Raw genomic sequence first — 21,858 nt, 5'->3', positions numbered from 1 at the left:
AACAAGGAATTTGTCTCTTCTTGCCAACACAATAATATTGGCCTGTTCTGGCTATTTTGAGTACGATATATTTTGCATTGTTTTGCGTCATGATAAGATATGTACAAGGTGATCAAAGATAAGAAATAGGGGGCAGTGACAATTTTGTCTGTAAACCAAAACCAGCGAAAAGATGTTTATTAAAAAAATACAATCACTTAAAAGTACCTGCTAGTACTGCAACCCTACTTTTGCCTTGGATTTTTACAATGAGCATGCTGATCTGCATATTTTTGGTGCAAAATATTTTTAAAAATTGAGCATGAGATGATAAAATCCTAGTCATTATTCTACACAGGAGTGATTGAGGCATATTGTTCCCTATACACATGCATTGATGGCAGAATAGTTATGGATCTTGACTGGATATACTGGATGGAATCTGCCCCTAAATCCAATTCAGGATGCACAGCAATGAACAGCACATCATTATCTACGCACCTTCCTCTCTTGGTGTTCCTCAATTCTGGCTTCAACATCTCCCATGATTTTTGGCAAGCCTGCTCCATCTATCAAGGCCTGAAGTTTCTGCATCCAGTTCATTATCTCGCGGATATCAGCATTGAACCTTTGCAGATGGTAAGAGGCGTCTAATTTCTCCTTTCTGCCAAGACAGGAGACAAAACAGAATACTCAGTGCACAATATTACTGTCGGCAAGAATACGGCAATAAACAATGGCTCAACTTTTTTATCCATGAAACTATGAGGGAAAAATCAGTATTTGAGCCAACTATGGTGAGATTTAGATAAAATGATTTCTAGTTTAAAAAAAAAAAGGGATAAATTGTACTTCATTTAAACTCATGTACATTTTAGACATACTAGTTCAGTAGGCAAGAGATCAAAGAAATCTATAACTGTCTAGAATCAATTAATTGTTACCACTGCATCAAGACCAGCCAAAGGCTGTGAGCCAAAGGATTGGCTGAACCATTGTTGACCATCTGCATATGATACTGAAATCAGAAATGGCGGATCCTTAAAGGGGTTGTTCCCTTCCTGGTAAATGAATATCCCTGGCTGCGGGTTATTATAAAAAAAAAAGCAAACCGCGCAATACTCACCTTCCCTAGGTCCACCAGGCAGCCTCAACTGATGCCCCTGCTGTCTGGCATTGACTGTGCTGCTGGCGACACATAGCACAGCCGCCAATTAGTGCGCTCAGCGGCTCTAAAGGAGGTGTTCTGTCTACACAGGCAGAGATGCTGAGCACACATATTGGTCGCCATACTGTTAATGTCACATTAGTGCCACAGCCAATGACAGACAATGGGAGCATCGGCGGAGACTCTCTGGAGAGTACAGTGCAGTTTGTTATAATAACCTGCAGCCAGGAACAACCCCTTTAACGGCCTCGACACTCTATTCTCAAAAGCTCCCATTAACAATATACTGTTGGTGGGTTCAGAGGATATTTGTCTAGTGTGCACGGGGCTGGTTTTTGTGAATACACTGGACATCCAGTTACAGTAGTCACAGAGATGATCAACCACCTTTGCTAAAGCCTATCCTTGATCGTCATCATGGTGCTATATAACTAGATCAGTACCTCTGATTAGCCTGGAGTTGGAGCTTCTGCCAATTGTCAGTCATCTCCTTCTCTTTTGAGGTCAGACGTTCGCTCATTGATGAATTTCTTCGGGATAGGCGGTTGGCTTCTTGGTGCAAGGACTGGAAGGGAATATTTATGTAAAACAAAAAATATGAGTTCCTGCAGTTATTGGCAAGTGTCACCATTTTCCGAGAAGAATATGGATGAGATCCCAACAAGTGTAAGAAATGATTTGTAAACAGACGCTTATAACTGTGGTTCTGTGCTCTCCAAACTTAACTCTTTGGTACAGCATTAACCTATATTCACTAGCATACAGTAAGAGCACAGGACGGTCAAACTAAATAGAATAAATTGCAAAATAAATAGAATATAAAAAGAGAAGATTCTATATAAAAATCCTTTGCACTACAACAATCAGTCACCTGGTGCTGATCTCTCAGTATCCCATGCACTTCTTACCTCTTTCTGTGACTGAATGACATTGATGTCACGAATAGTTTCCTTGTGTCTTCTGATTAAGTTGGCAACACTTTCTACATCTTTCCCATAGTCAAGTGCTTGCATGAGTGAGCTCTGTGAGGTGTCAAAAATACTAATTTTAATACTTCTATCTGACTGGAAACACAAATATATATATATATATATTTATTACACACATACATACACATTACTTTGGGATGCATAGGGTGAAATCTGCAGTAAGTTCGCACTTGAATCTTTGCTGCTGAAAAAACGACAGTAGATTTTTCCCATCCCTGTATAAATGCCCTAACATAGTTTTGCAAATATTGCACAATAGAGGAGTTTTTTTAAATGCATCACTCCATTTTTGTAGAAGTCCAAGTCTAAAAAAAAATCCTGATATTAAAACCTACATAAGTCAGAACAGATACCATTCCCTTACTTTTGTTGTAACTACATATCAGGATGATATTCCCACATCTGTGCTGTGTGTTAGAAAATAGCAGGTTATATTCAATGCAGAATAATCCTGCCACAAATGCTTTTTCCATTGTATTATTACATCTGCAATAGATAATGAAGAAAAAAAGTGGTTTGTTCTGCCAGCAAAGACCTATGATCAAAGATTTCACACAGGTATTTATACACGGCTGGTGAAGAAACTCAACCACACGCTCATGTCCCTTTTGAAGAATTATGCAAGAATGTTGGATCTTGGCATTGGGAAATGAATAAATGTGGTCATCCACCCTTATTGCTTGCGGTTTTTCTTGTAAAGGTTTATTTCTAACTTTTAACTATTCTCCATCTTCATGGATGCATGGAATTCAACCAAATTGGGGTCCTATACTTCAGATACCAACATCTTTAATAAGCTTAAGGCACCAGAACAAAAGTAAGTATTGACTACAATATGACTTTTAGTGCACACTCTTTTTCGTCATGCTTTCTAATAAGAACATGTCTGGCTCAGTTTTTCTTTTATTGCAATATTTCAAGGGGCAAATTCGAAATACATATTAAGCAAATTGGGTCCGTAAGTTGCAAATGTGACTGGATCTGTACACAGCTCCATGCGTCTATACACATCGAGAATGGTTGCAGGAGCTGCCGGCCATTGCATGTACAATTCTGTTCCTTACGAGAGACCAGAATATTCCATGTGGGAAATTGCTCATGTGTACTAGCACATACAGCTAGGTCTATATATATTTGGACAGAGACAACATTTTTCTAATTTTGGTTATAGACATTACCACAATAAATGTTAAACAAAACATTTCAGATGCAGTTAAAGTTCAGACTTTCAGCTTTTATTTGAGGGTATCCAAATTAAAAATAGATGAAGGGTTTAGGAGTTTCAACTCCTTAACATATGCCACCCTGCTTTTAAAGGGACCAAAAGTAATTGGACAGATTCAATAATTTTAAATAAAATGTTCATTTTTAGTACTTGGTTGAAAACCCTTTGTTGGCAATGACTGCCTGAAGTCTTGAACTCATGGACATCACCAGACGCTGTGTTTCCTCCTTTTTAATGCTTTTCCAGGCCTTCACTGCGGTGGTTTTCAGTTGCTGTTTGTTTGTGGGCATTCCTGTCTGAAGTTTAGTCTTTAACAAGTGAAATGCATGCTCAATTGGGTTGAGATCAGGTGACTGACTTGGCCATTCAAGAATATTCCACTTCTTTGCTTTAATAAACTCTTAGGTTGCTTTGGCTTTATGTTTTGGGTCATTGCCCATCTGTAGTATGAAACGACGATGAATCAGTTTGGCTGCATTTGGCTTGATCTGAGCGCACAGTATGTCTCTGAATACCTCAGAATTCATTCGTCTGCTTCTGTCCTGTGTCCCATCATCAATAAATACTAGTGACCCAGTGCCACTGGCAGCCATGCATGCCCAAGCCATCACACTGCCTCCGCCGTGTTTTACAGATGATGTGGTATGCTTCGGATCATGAGCTGTACCACGCCTTCGCCATACTTTTCTCTTTCCATCATTCTGGTAGAGGTTGATCTTGGTTTCATCTGTCCAAAGAATGTTCTTCCAGAACTGTGCTGGCTTTTTTAGATTTTTTTTAGCAAAGTCCAGTCTAGCCTTTTTATTCTTGATGCTTATGAGTGGCTTGCACCGTGCAGTGAACCCTCTGTATTTACTTTCATGCAGTCTTCTCTTTATGGTAGATTTGGAAATTGATATGCCTACCTCTTGGAGAGTGTTGTTCACTTGGTTGGCTGTTGTGAAGGGGTTTCTCTTCACTATGGAGATTATTCTGCCACCATCCACCACTGTTGTCTTCCGTGGGCGCCCAGGTCTTTTTGCATTGATGAGTTCACCAGTGCTTTCTTTCCTTCTCAGGATGTACCAAACTGTAGATTTTGCCACTCCTAATATTGTAGCAAATTCTCGGATGGGTTTTTTCTGTTTTCGCAGCTTAAGGATGGCTTGTTTCACCTGCATGGAGAGCTCCTTTGACCGCATGTTTACTTCACAGAAAAACCTTCCAAATGCAAGCACCACTCCTGAAATCAACTCCAGGCCTTTTATCTGCTTAATTGAGAATGACATAACAAAGGGATTGCACACACCTGTCCGTGAAATAGCCTTGGAGTCAATTGTCCAATTACTTTTGGTCCCTTTAAAAACACGGTGGCACATGTTAAGGAGCTGAAACTCCCAAACCCTTCATCCAATTTTAATGTGGATATCTTCAAATGAAAGCTGAAAGTCTGAACTTCAACTGCATCTGAATTGTTTTGTTTAAAATTCATTGTGGTAATGTCTATAACCAAAATTAAAATTTTTTTGTCTATGTCCAAATATATATGGACCTAACTGTAGGTTCAAATTGGTTAGTGTACTGTCAATTGCATACACAGCACACGGACTGAAAATAGGCATAATGCAAGCGATTTTACACTATACCAGAACTAGGGTATATGTAGAAGCCCATGTTAGCAAATAGGCAGCAAACTGTACACTTCAAGACTTAGTGCCAGTCAACAAAAGAAGGAAAAGGGTGAAACTCAGTCAAAGGAGCGCCGAAAGGAAACTCTGACAACTATATTGCACCTAGTAATACTGTAAAAGGCCCGGTTCACCCAGGCCCCCAGATACCCTTGAACTCTGGCTGCTTCGCATGTGGAAATGCCAAGCGTCTTTGTTGTACCTCTATTGTGAACGGGGCACGGGAATTTAAATCTAACACAGCAGGCACCATTTTTAGAATTAATTCACATGTTAACTGCCAATCCACCTATGTGATATACTTGATTGAATGTGGTTGCGGTCTACAATATGTGGGCCGCGCCATACAAACCATGCACGCCAGGTTGAATAAACATCGCCAGAACATTAGAAACGGCTTTCTTTTGCATAGACTCTCTAAGCTTTTTTTAATGATGCACCAAAAAAATTTTAAAATCTCTGGAACTAACAATCATTGAACACATACCCGACACTGTGTCAGACCATTTTAGTATCCTAATAAACAAAGAAAGCTTTTGGATATTTAAGCTCGGCACTTTGGCCCCCCAGGGACTAAATCTTATGATAGAAAAAGTGACCAGATAAACATGTTTTTATTTCTTCTATTTATTTTGCATTTTCCTTCATTATTCTTATTTTTTATTATTTATTTATTCATTTTTATTATTTTTTATATTGCTTTGTTTATATTGCTTTTTTTATTGGGATTCCGTTGCATTTACCTTGCAGGTTTCCAAATATGTTCAATACAAGTTCATGGCCATATTTTGTGACAGTGACAGGCTGTGTTATATGTGACTGTTGATATAAATAATTTGCATATGTAATTTCAATAGTGTTGTGACTGGTTGTTTTGTATTTATATACTGCATCCTTATTGTTACCAATAAATGTTCACCTGATGAAGACGGTACTTCCGTTGAAACGCATTGTGGCTTAAACCCCATTCTGGTGTCAGAGTTTCCTTTCGGCGCTCCTTTGACCGAGTTTCACCCTTTTCCTGTTTCTGTCCTCCTTCGGAGGTTTTCGGCTGGAGCCTCGGTGGGACTGTGCGCCCTCCCCTCAATAGGGCTACCTATCCAGCACTCCTAAAGAATCCGCCTTTTACTGGCTTAGTCAACAAAAGAAATCACGCTATAAAGAAATCACACCATTGACAAATGAAATCACACTATAAAGAAACCACACCATCAACTAAAGAAATCACACTATAATAAACCACAAAAGAAACAAATCACACTAACACCTCAAGAAATCACACTATAAAGACATTACACTATCACCGAAAGAAATTACACTACAAAAGAAACCACACTATAAAGAAATCACACTATCAACCAAACAAATCACATTATAAAAAAACACACTATAAAGAAACCATTATAAAGAAACCACACCATCAATGAAAGAAATCACACTATAAAAGAAATCACACTATAAAGAAATCACACGATCAACGAAAGAAATAACACTATAAAGAAATCACACTATCAATGAAAGAAACCACACTAAGAAGAAATCACACTATAAAGAAATCACACTATCATCGAAAGAAATCACACTATAAAGAAGTCACACTATCATCGAAAGAAATAACACTATAAAGAAGTCACACTATCAACAAAAGAAATCCCACTTTAAATAAATCAGTGAAAAAAACACACTATAAAGACACAATGAAAAAAATCACACTATCAATAAAAGAAATCACACTATTCACTACTCTGGTCAATTTTACAGACAAGAATAATGGATGCAATAGCAGGTAGCTTCTATAATCATCCATGGAGCTGCAGATGTCACTGGCCTGATAGTTCCTAATACCATCTGAACAAGGCCTTACTCTTAGAGCGCATTCAGACGTCAATGATTTTCTCATACGATAAAATTGGTCCACGTTTCATCAATGTTTTTTGTTTTATCAGTTTCATCAGAGCTTGGTCAGTGTGACACTTTTTACCATCAGAATTTTGTCTGAGTTTTACAAATTTTTCTTGGATGATAAAGAAAAAAAAAGTTGATCTATTTCTATATAGCAGTCTGTGAAAAACAAACAGCACACAAATGGCATCTGAGAACCATCTAATTTGTTTAGTGACCCATATACTTGACTTTCATTCCAGAGTTTAATCCGACACTTGGATCAATATCGGACACGTCTTCGCGATTTTGCACGGACCACTCAGTTCATGAAAAATCAAACAAGTCAAAAGCTCCTTAGACTGTCATGGGTAAGAGTGCTATCCATGAAAAGCAGAAATTGCACTCATACCCAAAAAATGGCGTCTGAATGAGCCTTTACTGTGGGTTTACACTACTTGACCTGCAGTGCTAAACGACCACTGACCAAATACTTGCTTGCCGATGGGTGATCTACTATATACCCGTATTTTTCGGCCTATAAGACGCACCATACCATAAGATGCACCCAAAATTTGGGGTGAAAATTGCAGATAAAAAGATTTTTTTATAAGATGGGGGTCCGTCTTATTGTCCGAATTTAAGATCTCTTACCTGAGGGCAGGCAGTGGCAGAGCAGGGTCACAGGAGGCATGGTGGTGGCAGAGGTGAGGTGATGCTGAGGTGCGGTGGGCGGAACGGTGTGCACCTGAGCAGGGTCCCATCCTGCTTAGGTGGGCGACGCCATGGCCTGGTGTCCATGGGGAGGTTGCGGCAGTGCTGTGGCGGCGGCAGATGTGCTGTCACATCCTCAGGTGGCGGCAGCCAGGGTCCCTTCCACATTTGAGGTGACGCCACGGCAGTATTGAAGGAGAGCAGCAGAGCTGGGTGAGTCACGGTTTTCCCGCTGGCGGCGGGCATACCGGCATTGTGGCGGCGACAGAGGTGCAGGTATGATGTGGCGCGGTGACCGGTATGGCGTGAGCAGCGTCCCATCCACATTTGAGTTGAATCCGCGGCCCGGTATTGAAGGAGATCAGCAGAGCTGGGTGAGTTACGGATTTCCCGGTGGTGGCGGGCATGCCGGCATTGTGGCGGCGACAGAGGTGCAGGGATGATGTGGCGCGGTGACCGGTATGGCGTGAGCAGGGTCCCGTCCACATTGGTGAGGTGAATCCACAGCCCGGTATTGAAGGAGAGCAGCAGAGCTGGGTGAGTATAGGTTTTCCCGGTGGCGGCGGCCATCTTTCTGAGGCCGCGCGTGCGCAGATTCAGTACTTTGCTTCCCAGGGCTTCAGGAAAATGGCCGCGGGAGGCCACGCGTGCGCAGATGGAGATCGCGGCGGCCATTTTCCTGAAGCCGAGATCTCAATCTGCGAACTCAGCTTCAGGAAAATGGCCGCCGCGATCTCCATCTGCGCACGCGCGGCCTCCCGCGGCCATTTTCCTGAAGTGCGAGGAAGCAGAAAACTCAATCTGCGCCTCAGGAAGATGGCCGCCACCACCGGGAAAACCGTAACTCACCCAGCTCTGCTTCTCTCCTTCAATACCGGGCCACGGATTCACCTCAAATGTGGACAGGACCCTGCTCACGCCATACCGGTCACCGCGCCACATCATCCCCGCACCTCTATCGCCGCCGCAATGCCGGTAAGCCTACGTTCCAACTATAAGACGCACCCCCCATTTTCCTCACAATTTTTTTTGGGGAAAAGTGCGTCTTATAGTCGGAAAAATACGGCAATTGTCTAAGGGTCACTTCCGTCTTTCTGTCTGTATGTCCTTCTGTCACGGATATTCATTGGTCACGGCCTCTGTCTGTCATTGGATCCAAGTCGCTGATTGGTCTCGCCAGCTGCCTGTAATGGCTGCCGCGACCAATCAGCAACGGCCACAGTCCGATTAGTCCCTCCCTACTCCCCTGCAGTCAGTGCCCAGCGCCCGCTCCATACTCCCCGCAGTCACCGCTCACACAGGGTTAATGCCAGCGGTAACGGACCGCGTTATGCCGCAGGTAACTCACTCCGTTACCGCCACTATTAACCCCGTGTGACCAAGTTTTTACTATTGATGCTGCCTATGCAGCGTCAATAGTAAAAGGATCTAATGTTAAAAATAATAATAATAATAATTAAAAATAATAATTAAAAATTATTATTATTATTATTAAATTATTATTATTATTAATTAAAAAAACTAATAATTAAAAAGATAAAAAATCATTATAAACTCACCTTCCGCCGTCTTTCCCGCTCCTCGCGACGCTCCGGTAACCGCTCCATGCAAGCGGCAGGTTCCGGTGGCAAGGATGGTATGCGACAAGGACCTGCCATGACGTCACGGTCATGTGACCGCGACTTCATCACAGGTCCTGCGCGCCTGCGCGAGAAGGACCTGCCATGACGTCATGGTCATGTGACCGCGACATCATCACGGGTCCTGCGCTACCAACTCTGGGACCGGAAGCTGCCGAGTGCACCGCACACAGGCGACATGACTATAAGGGCTCCCTTGGAAGGTGAGTATATGTTTATTTTTTTTAACCTGTGACATACGTGGCTGGGCAATATACTACGTAGCTAGGCAATATACTAAGTGACTGGCCAATATACTACGTGGCTGGGCAATATACTACGTGACTCTGTGGTGACTGTGGTGACTCTACATCGCTGTGCAATATACTATGTCACTGGGCAATATAGTACGTGGCTGAGCAATATACTACATGGCTGGGCAATATACTACGTGGCTGGGCAATATACTACGTCACTGGGCAATATACTACGTCACTGGGCAATATACTACGTGGCTGGGCAATATACTACGTGGCTGGGCAATATTCTACGTGGCTGGGCAATATACTACGTGGTTGGGCAATATACAACGTGGCTGGGCTATATACTACGTGGTTGGGCAATATACTACGTGGCTAGGCAATATACTACGTTGGCTGTGCAATATACTACGTTGGCTGTGCAATATACTACGTGGACATGCATATTCTAGAATACCCGATGCGTTAGAATCGGGCCACCATCTAGTAGTGTAATAACCAGCTTACAGGTAGACCATATTTTCTATCCTATCAGTAATAGATCGTTCAGTGCATACAGGCTGCCATTGTTCTTGGCAGTACATATCTTATTTACAATATACTATGTGGCTGGGCAATATACTACGTCACTGGGCAATATACTACATGGCAGGGCAATATACTACGTCACTGGGCAATATACTACGTCACTGGGCAATATACTACGTGGCTGGCAATAGGCAATATACTACATGGCTGGGCAATATACTACGTGGCTGGGCAATATACTACGTGGCTGGGCAATATACTACGTGGCTGGGCAGTATACTACGTGGCTGGGCAATATACTACGTGGCTGGGCAATATACTACGTGGTTGGGCAATATACTACGTGGCTGGGCTATATACTACGTGGTTGGGCAATATACTACGTGGCTGGGCAATATACTACGTTGGCTGTGCAATATACTACGTGGATACGTTAGAATCAGGCCACCATCTAGTAGTGTAATAACCAGCGTACAGGTAGACCACATTTTCTATCCTATCAGTAATAGATCGTTCAGTGCATACAGGCTGCCATTGTTCTTGGCAGTACATATCTTATTTACACATGACGATGTATTTCCAAGTACAATGATTTTTTTTCAAGCCTGGTTAAAAATCATCTCACCTGATGAAATAGTGTTTTGATCTTTCTTTGGGCGCTGTTAGCGAATTATCAGGAAGCAAGCGTTCCTAGTTACACTCTTTCACGTCAATCGTTCAGTATAAATCTTGACACATCTGGTTGATGGTATGCTCATGAAAACCAGACAGCAGGTACTAAAGACACCAAGGTTGCCTACAAATCATCTGCTTTTAGAGCCAAAATAAATGTCTGGTGCTTATTATTTTGGGCACAGGGTTATGACCATGTAAGAGGAAGAATTGGGGCCATATCATAACTGTTGTGCTCAAGGGTCCTATAACTTTTGCTTATCCTAACAAGTAATTTGGGAAACTAACACATCTCCAGTGTTAGACAGGAGCTATTGAGGTCTGGAGCAGATGGCTTTTTTTGGAGCAGAAAGCCTGTTCTGCGTGATTAACATTACAAGAACATAAAATGGAAACTGAGCTTCATCATTGCTTCCTAAGTTGCCTATCTAGCTGAATAGCATGTTTATTCACCGAACTAGCTGTGTTCAGACACCATGATACACATCTCTAAGACTAATACAAAAAATGACATTCATTACAGAACATTTTTCCACTACAACTACTAGATCAATAAACATTTCTAATCTAGAAAAAATCCAGCTCCAGGAATCCCATGCAATGACTAAAGACCTTGGGGTTTGAAACGCATCTGCCAGTGTGAACTTCCCCTTTTATGACTGTGACTATTATGCTGTTCTTTGTGTATTTTAAGATTTTTCAATAAATTTAATTTTGGGTGAGCTGACGTATGTTCCCCCCCCTTTTTCAATAAACATTTCTGGTGGTGAAATGTCATTATACCAATTATCAGCAAAATAGGGAGAAAAAAAAAAGATCTTTCTGTTATACAGCAGATCATACAACTGCTCTGAAGAATTAATGGATGTGTTCACACATCCATTAGTTAGAAGATGTCATTTTTTTCTGCTCATTATTAGGCTACGGTCATCCAAGAAAATTGGCCTGATTATACTGGCCACACACCTGTCTCACCCCGGCCTCACCCCGACCACACTCCCACCACACCCCGACCTGATTTTCTTGAATGAGGAAAAAAAAGTCTCCATCTTCTCCATTCTTTGAAAATCGGACCCCACTCGATGTTAATTGCCTGCATGGCCAAGAGCGATATGATTTACGGATGTAAGCTGTGCATGCTGTGAGTTTTTCCTTGGACAGATTCAGTTCGAGGAAAAAATTAGATCTGGGCACAGCCCCATAGAATAACATTGGTCCAAGTGAGATCCGATGTTTTGGTCGGATCGTACTTGGTTCGAAAATACAGTTGTCTGCATTACCCCTTAGCCTCACTCTTCAGCTTTTCCTCTACCTTTTCACTCATTCTCTCATTGATGTTGTCAATTTCACGAATGAAGGCATGAATCTCCAGTGCTGCCTCCAAAGCCATACGATATTTCTTTAGATCACCATGGAAGCTATTCCACCTATGGGGGAAAAAAAATCACAGTAACCAAGTTAATATATCATATACATGTTTGAAAGGAACTTTAGTCCTTGCAAAGTTGAACATTGACTTAATGGGTGTCCACATCTTATAGTATGGAATATAGCTAGGATATATCATATTAGTCTGAGTGGTGAGAATCCAACCTTGTGGACTCATGAAAACCCCCAAAAATTAAGTAGACCAAGTTTACAGCAGTGCTTCTGGACCCCCGCTGTGCAAGGAAGTGCCCCCTTTAATGAACACAACTGTGATGTAATGGGTGGCCAAGAGCATGCCCACAGAAAATGTGCTATACTCCATGTATGCTCTAATTACTTTATTCTGGGCATCATTGAGGGTACAGTAGTATTTGAAAGTTTGTGAACCTGTTCAAAATTTTTTATATTTCCGTATAAATTTGATCTAAATATTTCAAATTTTCACTCAATTCCTAAAAGTAGATAAAGTGAATAAAATCAAACAAGTGCATCAAAAATATTAGACTTTGCAATTTTTAAATTAGGATAACGATTCAATATCACAAGACAAAGTTTCATTTTTTTTTTTAATATTTAGAATTGAGAGTCCTCAGTGGTTGATACCTTTTAATGGCTAACTGAAAAGATGGTAACAAATTGCAAGTTTCGAGACTACACAGGTCTCTTCATCAGGCAAATTTTTTTTTACTCATTTGTTTTATTTGGTTCCCTTTATCTACTTTAAGAACATTTGTGTAAAGCTGATACAATTTTAGGTCAAATTTAGGCAAAAATACGGAAAATTGTTAATGGGTCACAAACTTTTAAACCTCACTGTAGCAGCATTACCTGTATGTAAACCAGGTCTCATATCATGTCGGGTTTAAAGGCCCCTTCACATTAAGCGACGCTGCAGCGATACCGACAACAATCCGGATCACTGCAGCGTCGCTGTTTGGTCGCTGGAGAGCTGTCACACAGACCGCTCTCCAGCGACCAACGATGCCGGTAACCAGGGTAAACATCGGGTAACTAAGCACAGGGCCGCGCTTAGTAACCCAATGTTTACCCTGGTTACCATCCTAAAAGTAAAAAAAACAAACAGTACATACTTACCTACCGCTTTCTGTCCTCCAGCGCTGTGCTCTGCACTCCTCCTGTACTGTCTGTGTGAGCACAGCGGCCGGAAAGCAGAGCGGTGACGTCACCGCTCTGCTTTCCGGCTGACCGACGCTCACAGCCAGTACAGGAGGAGTGCAGAGCACAGCGCTGGAGGACAGACGGCTGTAGGTAAGTATGTAGTGTTTGTTTTTTTTACTTTTAGGATGGTAACCAGGGTAAACATCGGGTTACTAAGCGCGGCCCTGCGCTTAGTTACCCGATGTTTACCCTGGTTACCAGTGAAGACATCGCTGGATCGGTGTCACACACGCCGATCCAGCGATGTCCACGGGAGATCCAGCGACGAAATAAAGTTCTGGACTTTGTTCAGCGACCAACGATCTCCCAGCAGGGGCCTGATCGTTGGTCGCTGTCACACATAACGATTTTATTAACGATATCGTTGCTACGTCACAAAAAGCAACGATATCGTTAACAATATCGTTATGTGTGAAGGTACCTTTAGGAAGGAGAAAGCAAAAGCCGGTAATTGAATTACCGGCTTCAAAGCTGTCTAGCGCTGGAAGAAATATTAATATATATACATATATGTGTCTCACTGACATATATATATATATATATATATATATATATACCTATTCCATGTGTACACATTTATTCTACCTATTCTATTGTAAGCTGTCAGTGTGATTTTACTGTACACCGCAATTAATTACCGGCTTTTCTCGCTAACACCGCTGCGTATTTCTCGCAAGTCACACTGCTGGTCCGTGTGTGATCCGTATTTTTGGGGCTTCCATAGACTTTCATTGACGTTTTATTTGCGCAATACGGTGACAAACGCAGCATGCTGCGATTTTCTACGGCCATAGAAAGCCGTATAATACTGATCAGTTTAATACGGCAGATAGGAGCAGGGGCATAGAGAATAATTGTGCCGTATTTTTTGCGAGTTTTACGGACGTAGTTTCTGCGCTCTTACATCCGTAAAACTCGCAAGTGTGAAGCCGGCCTTAGGCTTCTGCAAGGACTGTTCCAACATAACTTCCGCTTTACAAATTGCAGCCTCACATTCACTTACCAATTTTTTTATTGACTCATATTGCTTTTAGACTGTAAGTTCATATATGACCGCTCTTGTTCATATCTGGCGTTATTGGATTTGTCATGGCACTCAATATCTGCACACTGTAGGGTTTGTGTATGGGGTAACTACAATGTCTGGCAAAGCTAAAATATACATTCCTGCAATGGAACCTACTTGTCATTCAGTTGCTTCTTCCGCTGATCAACGGTCTTTATCTCTTCTACGTTCTGTCTCTCCAGCTTGGAGGCAAGTGCATTGATCGCTTTTATATGGGCATCATCCACGGTTACTTCCTACAACATTCCCAGTAACAATGATAATTATTGCAAAGGAACATGTGTGCCACATGGGTCTTTTCATTTTAAAACAACAAGACTAAATTTATAGATCAAGAGAAAGCAATGCTGTGATCGGCAGGTGCATAACAACGATCGCGGTCGCAGAGGGTGCAACCGCCAACAGGCCCATATAGGAGAGGGGTATAACGACTCCAACTCCTTATTCGCCTACAATGGGCCCAGGATGGTACACATATTAAGAGGAGGTCCAGGATGAAGGACTTTATATCAAGAATGGATTGGGGACATCATACCAGGAAAGGGCCCAAGACGGAGGGCATTAATTCAGGAAGGGGCAATAATTACTGGTAAAGACCAAGACGGGGTTCATCATTAGAGGGGGACAAGTCAGTGATGACAATACAAACAAGACGGTCGTGATATTAAAAAAGCTTCAAAATGGAAAACTTACCCCAGATCCTGCTCCACGGAACTCATTCAACTTCTTTGTAAGCTGCAGACAGTGTTCGTAATCTTTTCCTACATCTCCAACATTAATCATCACTTCCTGGAAAGGAAGTTATACATATTAATAAGACAAGTGTAAAGTTAGGAATCATCAGTGATCAACTAGCTAGTGATCAGTTACTTACCTTATCTCTGATCCAAGCCTCCACTTGATCGACCTTCTGCAAAAATTCTAGCAAGTCTCGCTTATCCTCCAGCATTTTGCCCCGTGCAGCTACGGCTTTCTTCAGTTTTTCCCACTCTTCTAGCAGTGTCTGATTTTTCTGACGTATGTCAGCGGATTTGGGATGTTGCTGAGACACCAGAGACATCCCCATCTGTGAATGAAATATAATAGTATGTCCTTACTACAGCCATAAGATGACATTTCTACACCCAGTGTTTAAGTGTTTCACTTACCTCTGTAGCATCTTGGATTGTCTTCTCATGGGCAAGAATCTCAGCCTCAAAAACTTGATGTTTCTGTAAAAGTTTCAGTTTGCTTTGTATATCGGTGGAACCCTGTTGAGTGTCATCATCCAACATCTGCATGCGCTCATTAATCCAGTATTGTGCCTGGGGATGGAATGAATAATTATATTTGCATTATATTAAAATAAAAAAGTACTTAAAGGGGTTGTCAGTTATTTTAATATTGAGGTTCTACCCTTACAATAGGTGGCAATGTGATACCTGGCTCCCCCAATCAGCCGCTCCCAATGTTGCGGGTGATCGGATGTACTTAGTAAAGCCGTCAACTACATAGTGGCTGCAGAGGGGTGCTGCATTTCCACCCCTATTGATCTGAATTAAGGTGGATGTGCAGTACCTATCCGTGGCCACTATGCAATTAACGGAGATGTATTCAGCACATCCGGTCACTCATGGTATTGGGAATAACTGGTCAGGGGTGCCGGATGTTGAACTCCCGTTGATATGGTATTAATGACCTATCCTAAAGGTAGACCATCAATATTAAAGTACCAGACAATCCCATAAACATTTTCTGGTCATTATTCCCATCCTAAAAAGAAAAGAGGCCTCATTTCATTGAAGTAAACTGACTAAGGCTTTGGAAACAGACAGGGAAACGATTAAAGGGGTTGTTCACTACTGTGTTGATAAGATAGGTCATCAATATCAGTAATGTACAACCCATTTAAGAGTTGCTTTTTTAACTTGTAAAAACAACCAAAAATTTCACTCTCTTGTTAACCTGCAATTAAACATCTTAATTTTTTTATGTATATATACTGTACATTTATATATACTGTACATTTATATATATATACTAGCTATTGAACCCGTTCTACACCCGGGTGGCGAGCATTTATATAGGTATATGGTCTCCATCCTGGTATGTGGTGCTTCCATCCTGCGCCCTAATCTTGTCATGTGCGGCTACGATCTTGCGCTCACATCCTGTCATGTGCTACTCTCTTCCTGAGCCCTCATCCTGTCATGTGCTCCCATCCTGCACCCCAATCCTGTCATGTGGTGCTCCTCATCCTGCACCCCCAAGCTATCATGTGCTGCTCCCATCCTGCATCCTCATCCTGTCATGTGATGCTCCTCATCCTGCGCCCCAATCTTGTCATCCTGCCATGTGCTACTCTCTTCCTGAGCCCTCATCCTGTCATGTGCTCCCATCCTGTGCCCCCATCCTGTCATGTGGTGCTCCCATCCTGCACTCCCATGCTGTCATGTGCTGCTCCCATCCTGCACCCCCATCCTTTCATGTGCTGCTCTCATCCTGCACCCCCATCCTGTCATGGCTGCTCTCATCCTGCCATGTGCTACTCTCTTCCTGAGCTCTCATCCTGTCATGTGCCCCCATCCTGTCATGTGGTGCTCCCATCCTTCTCCCCCATCCTGTCATGTGGTGCTCCCATCCTGCACCCCCATGCTGTCATATGCTGCTCCCATCCTGTGCCCCCATTCTGCCATGTGGTGCTCCCATCCTGCACCCCCATGCTGTCATGTGTTGCTCTCATCCTGCGTCCCTATTCTGTCATGTGAAAAAAAGAAGAGAGAAAAAAGGACTACCGTAACGCCTGCACACTACACCACACAATTAAGAAAAAATACAAATTTTATTTGGTACACAGACAAGAATAAAACATAATTAAAATACATAGGCACCCTAACACAGCACCCCCAACATATAAACTCTAATAAAGATAAAGTGCTAGTGGAAGTAAATACAAAATGTCAAGCCTTATAATGGTATATAGGCACATACAGATATATACATATAATGACCTCCAGATGCACCAAAAACCCAAGAATTATAAACCACTGAGTGGGTGCACAAATAGACCTGCAATGCAGAAATATCGCCAAACAGTCACCACATAGGTTCAGCATATGTACATACTAACATCTCAGCCATACCCCAAAAAGTATATAAACCATGAAAAAAGCCACAACCTGTGTGGAAAAAACACACACAGGTCAGGATATACAGGGTAAGAAAATGCGCTGAGCCGACCACCATGAATGGGTGGGGAAAAAAGCAAGATGGAAATGCCGGGACTGACAGGCCAAAGTGCAATGCAAAAACCACCCGGGGGGGGGTAAAAAACAAAGAAAAGGGGGGAGGGTAATGATGGAATACCGGGAAGGGTGCCGCTAGACCGACCCCACGCGTATCACCGTAACTCGTGCGGCTTCGTCAGGGGAAGTGTATGTCTAGGCTACCAAATGAGTAATATATACCTGAAGGGGTGATTAGCAAAGCGATGCAGGAGCGGTGGGCTGGGAACCGGAAGGACGGCCAGCAGATCCGGAACTGGAGTGAAGTCCCACGTAATGGTAGTGCGCATGGGCACACAGACTACAAAGCACACGGCGCCTGCGCAGATGGACGCAACCGACGAGCAGTCCACCATATAAGTAACAGGATAGAGCGTGGGTAAAGTAACCCGCAGCAAGAGAGCGCATGCGCAAAATAGAGCGCAGATGTCCGGCCCTGCTAGTAAGTGCAGGGAAACCGGCGCCTGCGCCAAGCACAAACCAGCAACACAGGCGATCAGCTGTACACAAAACAGCATAATAAGTGAGAAGCCTACCCCATAAAATGAGACCGTAGACAAAAAAATGCGCAATAACAAGGCCTTCTTGGATAGAAAGGGTAAAAGGTATACCAGCGCAGACAAAGCTCCCGGGAGACAAAACATATGAACATAAAGACAATAAGAAAGACGAGACAGATACAATAAAAACATATAACACCCAGAGCCACCAATGTGCCACCCACAAATACAAGACAAGCCATAGCACCTAATAGCAGAAAAAATAATGAATGTATTATAAAGATAATAAAGAGAAAGAATGTATATACAATTGTATATTTTTTATGGGCACTAACAGGGACTTTTTTGTCAATCTTAGGGATGGGACTAAACACAGACTGAGGAATTACATCAATTGCAAATCGAACTGTGTCATCTACGCCCTCATATGTCCATGTCGTCTGGTGTATGTAGGGCAGACGTCCCAGGAGCTTCGACGACGAATACAAAAACATTTCTCGACTATCAATCTAGCCTCAGTGGATCAGTCAAAGGGTAAATTGCTTACCTCAGTGGCATCTCATTACCTCACTCACCACTCATGCAGAATCAATGGTACATGGGTGATGGGGTTGGAAAAAGTTTTTCTGTCCAATAGAGGGGGGTGCCCTAAGAAATTACTTTTACGCTCTGAGTCCCGTTGATATTCAATCTTAATACTATCACTCCCATGGGCCTGAATGAGGAGTTACTATTTACTGGTTTTTTAGGTTAGGGTGGTTTCCTCCATATATTCTTCTTCTTTTTTATATTGAGCTTTTGTGTTTATTTGGACTTATTCTCCTCTTTTGTCCACTTTTTCCTGAATTTTAGGCTCTATTTCTTGTTCAAGATGGATGTTCCTACAGTGTTTTCCACTGGACTCTTTGTACTACCTGTGGAGTGGACCTTGGATTTACCATGTGGCTCTTCAGAACGGACCTCATGCTGGGACTTGGATGTTCCTTGTTCTCTCTTTTTTTAAGTTTGTGGTGTCAATAATTATTTTGTTCTGTACTGTTCTCTCAATATGGCCCAATTTTGTCAGCAATTGTTAGGATCTATATATGTATGCTTCTTCTTTATTTGGATCTAGAGGACTGTTCCTACATGCGCTTTAGACCTTTTCATTCCTTTGGATGTTCAGTGCAATATATGGTGTCATTTGTTTGTCACTAAATTGTAAGCTTCTTTTATATTTGGTTCTATATGGCCGTCTGTGTATGGTTTATAGACCTCCTATTCCGTGGACGTAAGGTGCAATACTTTTCTATATTTGGCACTACCAATGCACCTTAGATCTCTATTAGACGCCTATGGCTTCGGCATTCAATATGTATATAGGTTTTTCCTATGTTGAATTTCTCCTCCCCTCTTTTCATACAGTCTAAGGGTTGGTGTGGACAAAATGTATATATTATCCTTCTGGTTGACATATGAAATATGTATTATACTATATGTGAATAAATAAATTTTGAACTGTACTTTATTATTATTTTTTTGCATGTTCATAATTACAGTTACTGCTCATAATTATGGACCATTGGGTTCAATCAATGCAAAAATATACAATTGTATATACATTCTTTCTCTTTATTATCTTTATAATACATTCATTATTTTTTCTGCTATTAGGTGCTATGGCTTGTCTTGTATTTGTGGGTGGCACATTGGTGGCTCTGGGTGTTATATGTTTTTATTGTATCTGTCTCGTCTTTCTTATTGTCTTTATGTTCATATGTTTTGTCTCCCGGGAGCTTTGTCTGCGCTGGTATACCTTTTACCCTTTCTATCCAAGAAGGCCTTGTTATTGCGCATTTGTTTGTCTACGGTCTCATTTTATGGGGTAGGCTTCTCACTTATTATGCTGTTTTGTGTACAGCTGATCGCCTGTGTTGCTGGTTTGTGCTTGGCGCAGGCGCCGGTTTCCCTGCACTTACTAGCAGGGCCGGACATCTGCGCTCTATTTTGCGCATGCGCTCTCTTGCTGCGGGTTACTTTACCCACGCTCTATCCTGTTACTTATATGGTGGACTGCTCGTCGGTTGCGTCCATCTGCGCAGGCGCCGTGTGCTTTGTAGTCTGTGTGCCCATGCGCACTACCATTACGTGGGACTTCACTCCAGTTCCGGATCTGCTGGCCGTCCTTCCGGTTCCCAGCCCACCGCTCCTGCATCGCTTTGCTAATCACCCCTTCAGGTATATATTACTCATTTGGTGGCCTAGACATACACTTCCCCTAACGAAGCCGCACGAGTTACGGTGATACGCGTGGGGTCGGTCTAGCGGCACCCTTCCCGGTATTCCATCATTACCCTCCCCCCTTTTCTTTGTTTTTTACCCCCCCCCCCCCTGGGTGGTTTTTGCATTGCACTTTGGCCTGTCAGTCCCGGCATTTCCATCTTGCTTTTTTCCCCACCCATTCATGGTGGTCGGCTCAGCGCATTTTCTTACCCTGTATATCCTGACCTGTGTGTGTTTTTTCCACACAGGTTGTGGCTTTTTTCATGGTTTATATACTTTTTGGGGTATGGCTGAGATGTTAGTATGTACATATGCTGAACCTATGTGGTGACTGTTTGGTGATATTTCTGCATTGCAGGTCTATTTGTGCAACCACTCAGAGGTTTATAATTCTTGGGTTTTTGGTGCATCTGGAGGTCATTATATGTATATATCTGTATGTGCCTATATACCATTATAAGGCTTGACATTTTGTATTTACTTCCACTAGCACTTTATCTTTATTAGAGTTTATATGTTGGGGGTGCTGTGTTAGGGTGCCTATGTATTTTAATTATGTTTTATTCTTGTCTGTGTACCAAATAAAATTTGTATTTTTTCTTAATTGTGTGGTGTAGTGTGCAGGCGTTACGGTATTCCTTTTTTCTCTCTTCTTTTTTTCATATTGTTGTTTACTACCGGCCTTTTTGCACCTCCCTGCTATCATATATTCTCTATGGTTGTGCGCCTTATTTCTATGATATACCTATTCTGTCATGTGGTGCTCCCATCCTGCACCCTCATGCTGTCATGTGCTGCTCTCATCCTGCGCCCCACTGTGTCACGTGGTGCTCCCATCCTGCACCCCCATTCTGCATGTGCTGCTCCCATCCTGTGCCCCCATGCTGTCATTTGCTGCTCCCATCCTGCACCCCCATTCTAGTATGTTCTGCTCCTATCCTGCGCCCCATCCTGTCATGTGCTACTCTCATCCTGCACCCCCATCCTGTCATGTGCTGCTCCCATCCTGCACCCCAATCGTGTCATGTGCTGCTCCAATCCTGGGCTTCCATCCTGTCATGTGCTGCTCTCATCCTGCCATGTGCTACTCTCTTCCAGAGCCCTCATCATGTCATGTGCTCCCATCCTGCGCCCTCATCCTGTCATGTGGTGCTCTCATCCTGCGCCCCTCTTCTGTCATGTGGTGCTCCTATCCTGCACCCCCATGCTGTCATGTGCTGCTCTCATCCTGCGCCCCCATTGTGTCACGTGGTGCTCCCATCCTGCACCCCCATCCTGTCATGTGCTGCTCTCATCCTGCCATGCGCTACTCTCTTCCAGAGCCCTCATCATGTCATGTGCTCCCATCCTGCGAACTCATCCTGTCATGTGGTGCTCTCATCCTGCGCCCCTCTTCTGTCATGTGGTGCTCCTATCCTGCACCCCCATGCTGTCATGTGCTGCTCGCATCCTGCACCC

At 42.7% G+C, this 21,858-nt stretch overlaps 1 protein-coding gene across 3 annotated transcripts in view; it reads right to left on the bottom strand.

Annotated features, from left to right (window-relative positions):
• Positions 1–21,858, bottom strand: part of SPTBN5 (spectrin beta, non-erythrocytic 5) — a 436,876-nt gene that overhangs the window by 110,895 nt on the left and 304,123 nt on the right. For all 3 annotated transcript variants that reach the window (XM_069732520.1, XM_069732522.1, XM_069732521.1), the window contains exons 37-44: positions 15,524–15,679; positions 15,250–15,441; positions 15,069–15,164; positions 14,493–14,611; positions 12,015–12,129; positions 2,056–2,169; positions 1,591–1,712; positions 481–643 (exon numbers count right to left, since the gene is read on the bottom strand). In XM_069732520.1, coding sequence (XP_069588621.1) covers positions 481–643; positions 1,591–1,712; positions 2,056–2,169; positions 12,015–12,129; positions 14,493–14,611; positions 15,069–15,164; positions 15,250–15,441; positions 15,524–15,679 — 1,077 coding nt within the window. The remainder of the gene's footprint in view (positions 1–480; positions 644–1,590; positions 1,713–2,055; positions 2,170–12,014; positions 12,130–14,492; positions 14,612–15,068; positions 15,165–15,249; positions 15,442–15,523; positions 15,680–21,858) is intronic.

The sequence above is a fragment of the Ranitomeya imitator genome, chromosome 1 (assembly GCF_032444005.1).
Source record: "Ranitomeya imitator isolate aRanImi1 chromosome 1, aRanImi1.pri, whole genome shotgun sequence".
NCBI lineage: Eukaryota > Metazoa > Chordata > Amphibia > Anura > Dendrobatidae > Ranitomeya > Ranitomeya imitator.
The sequence above is the reverse complement of the archived record's forward strand: the minus strand, read 5'-3'. Positions and strand labels throughout refer to the sequence as shown.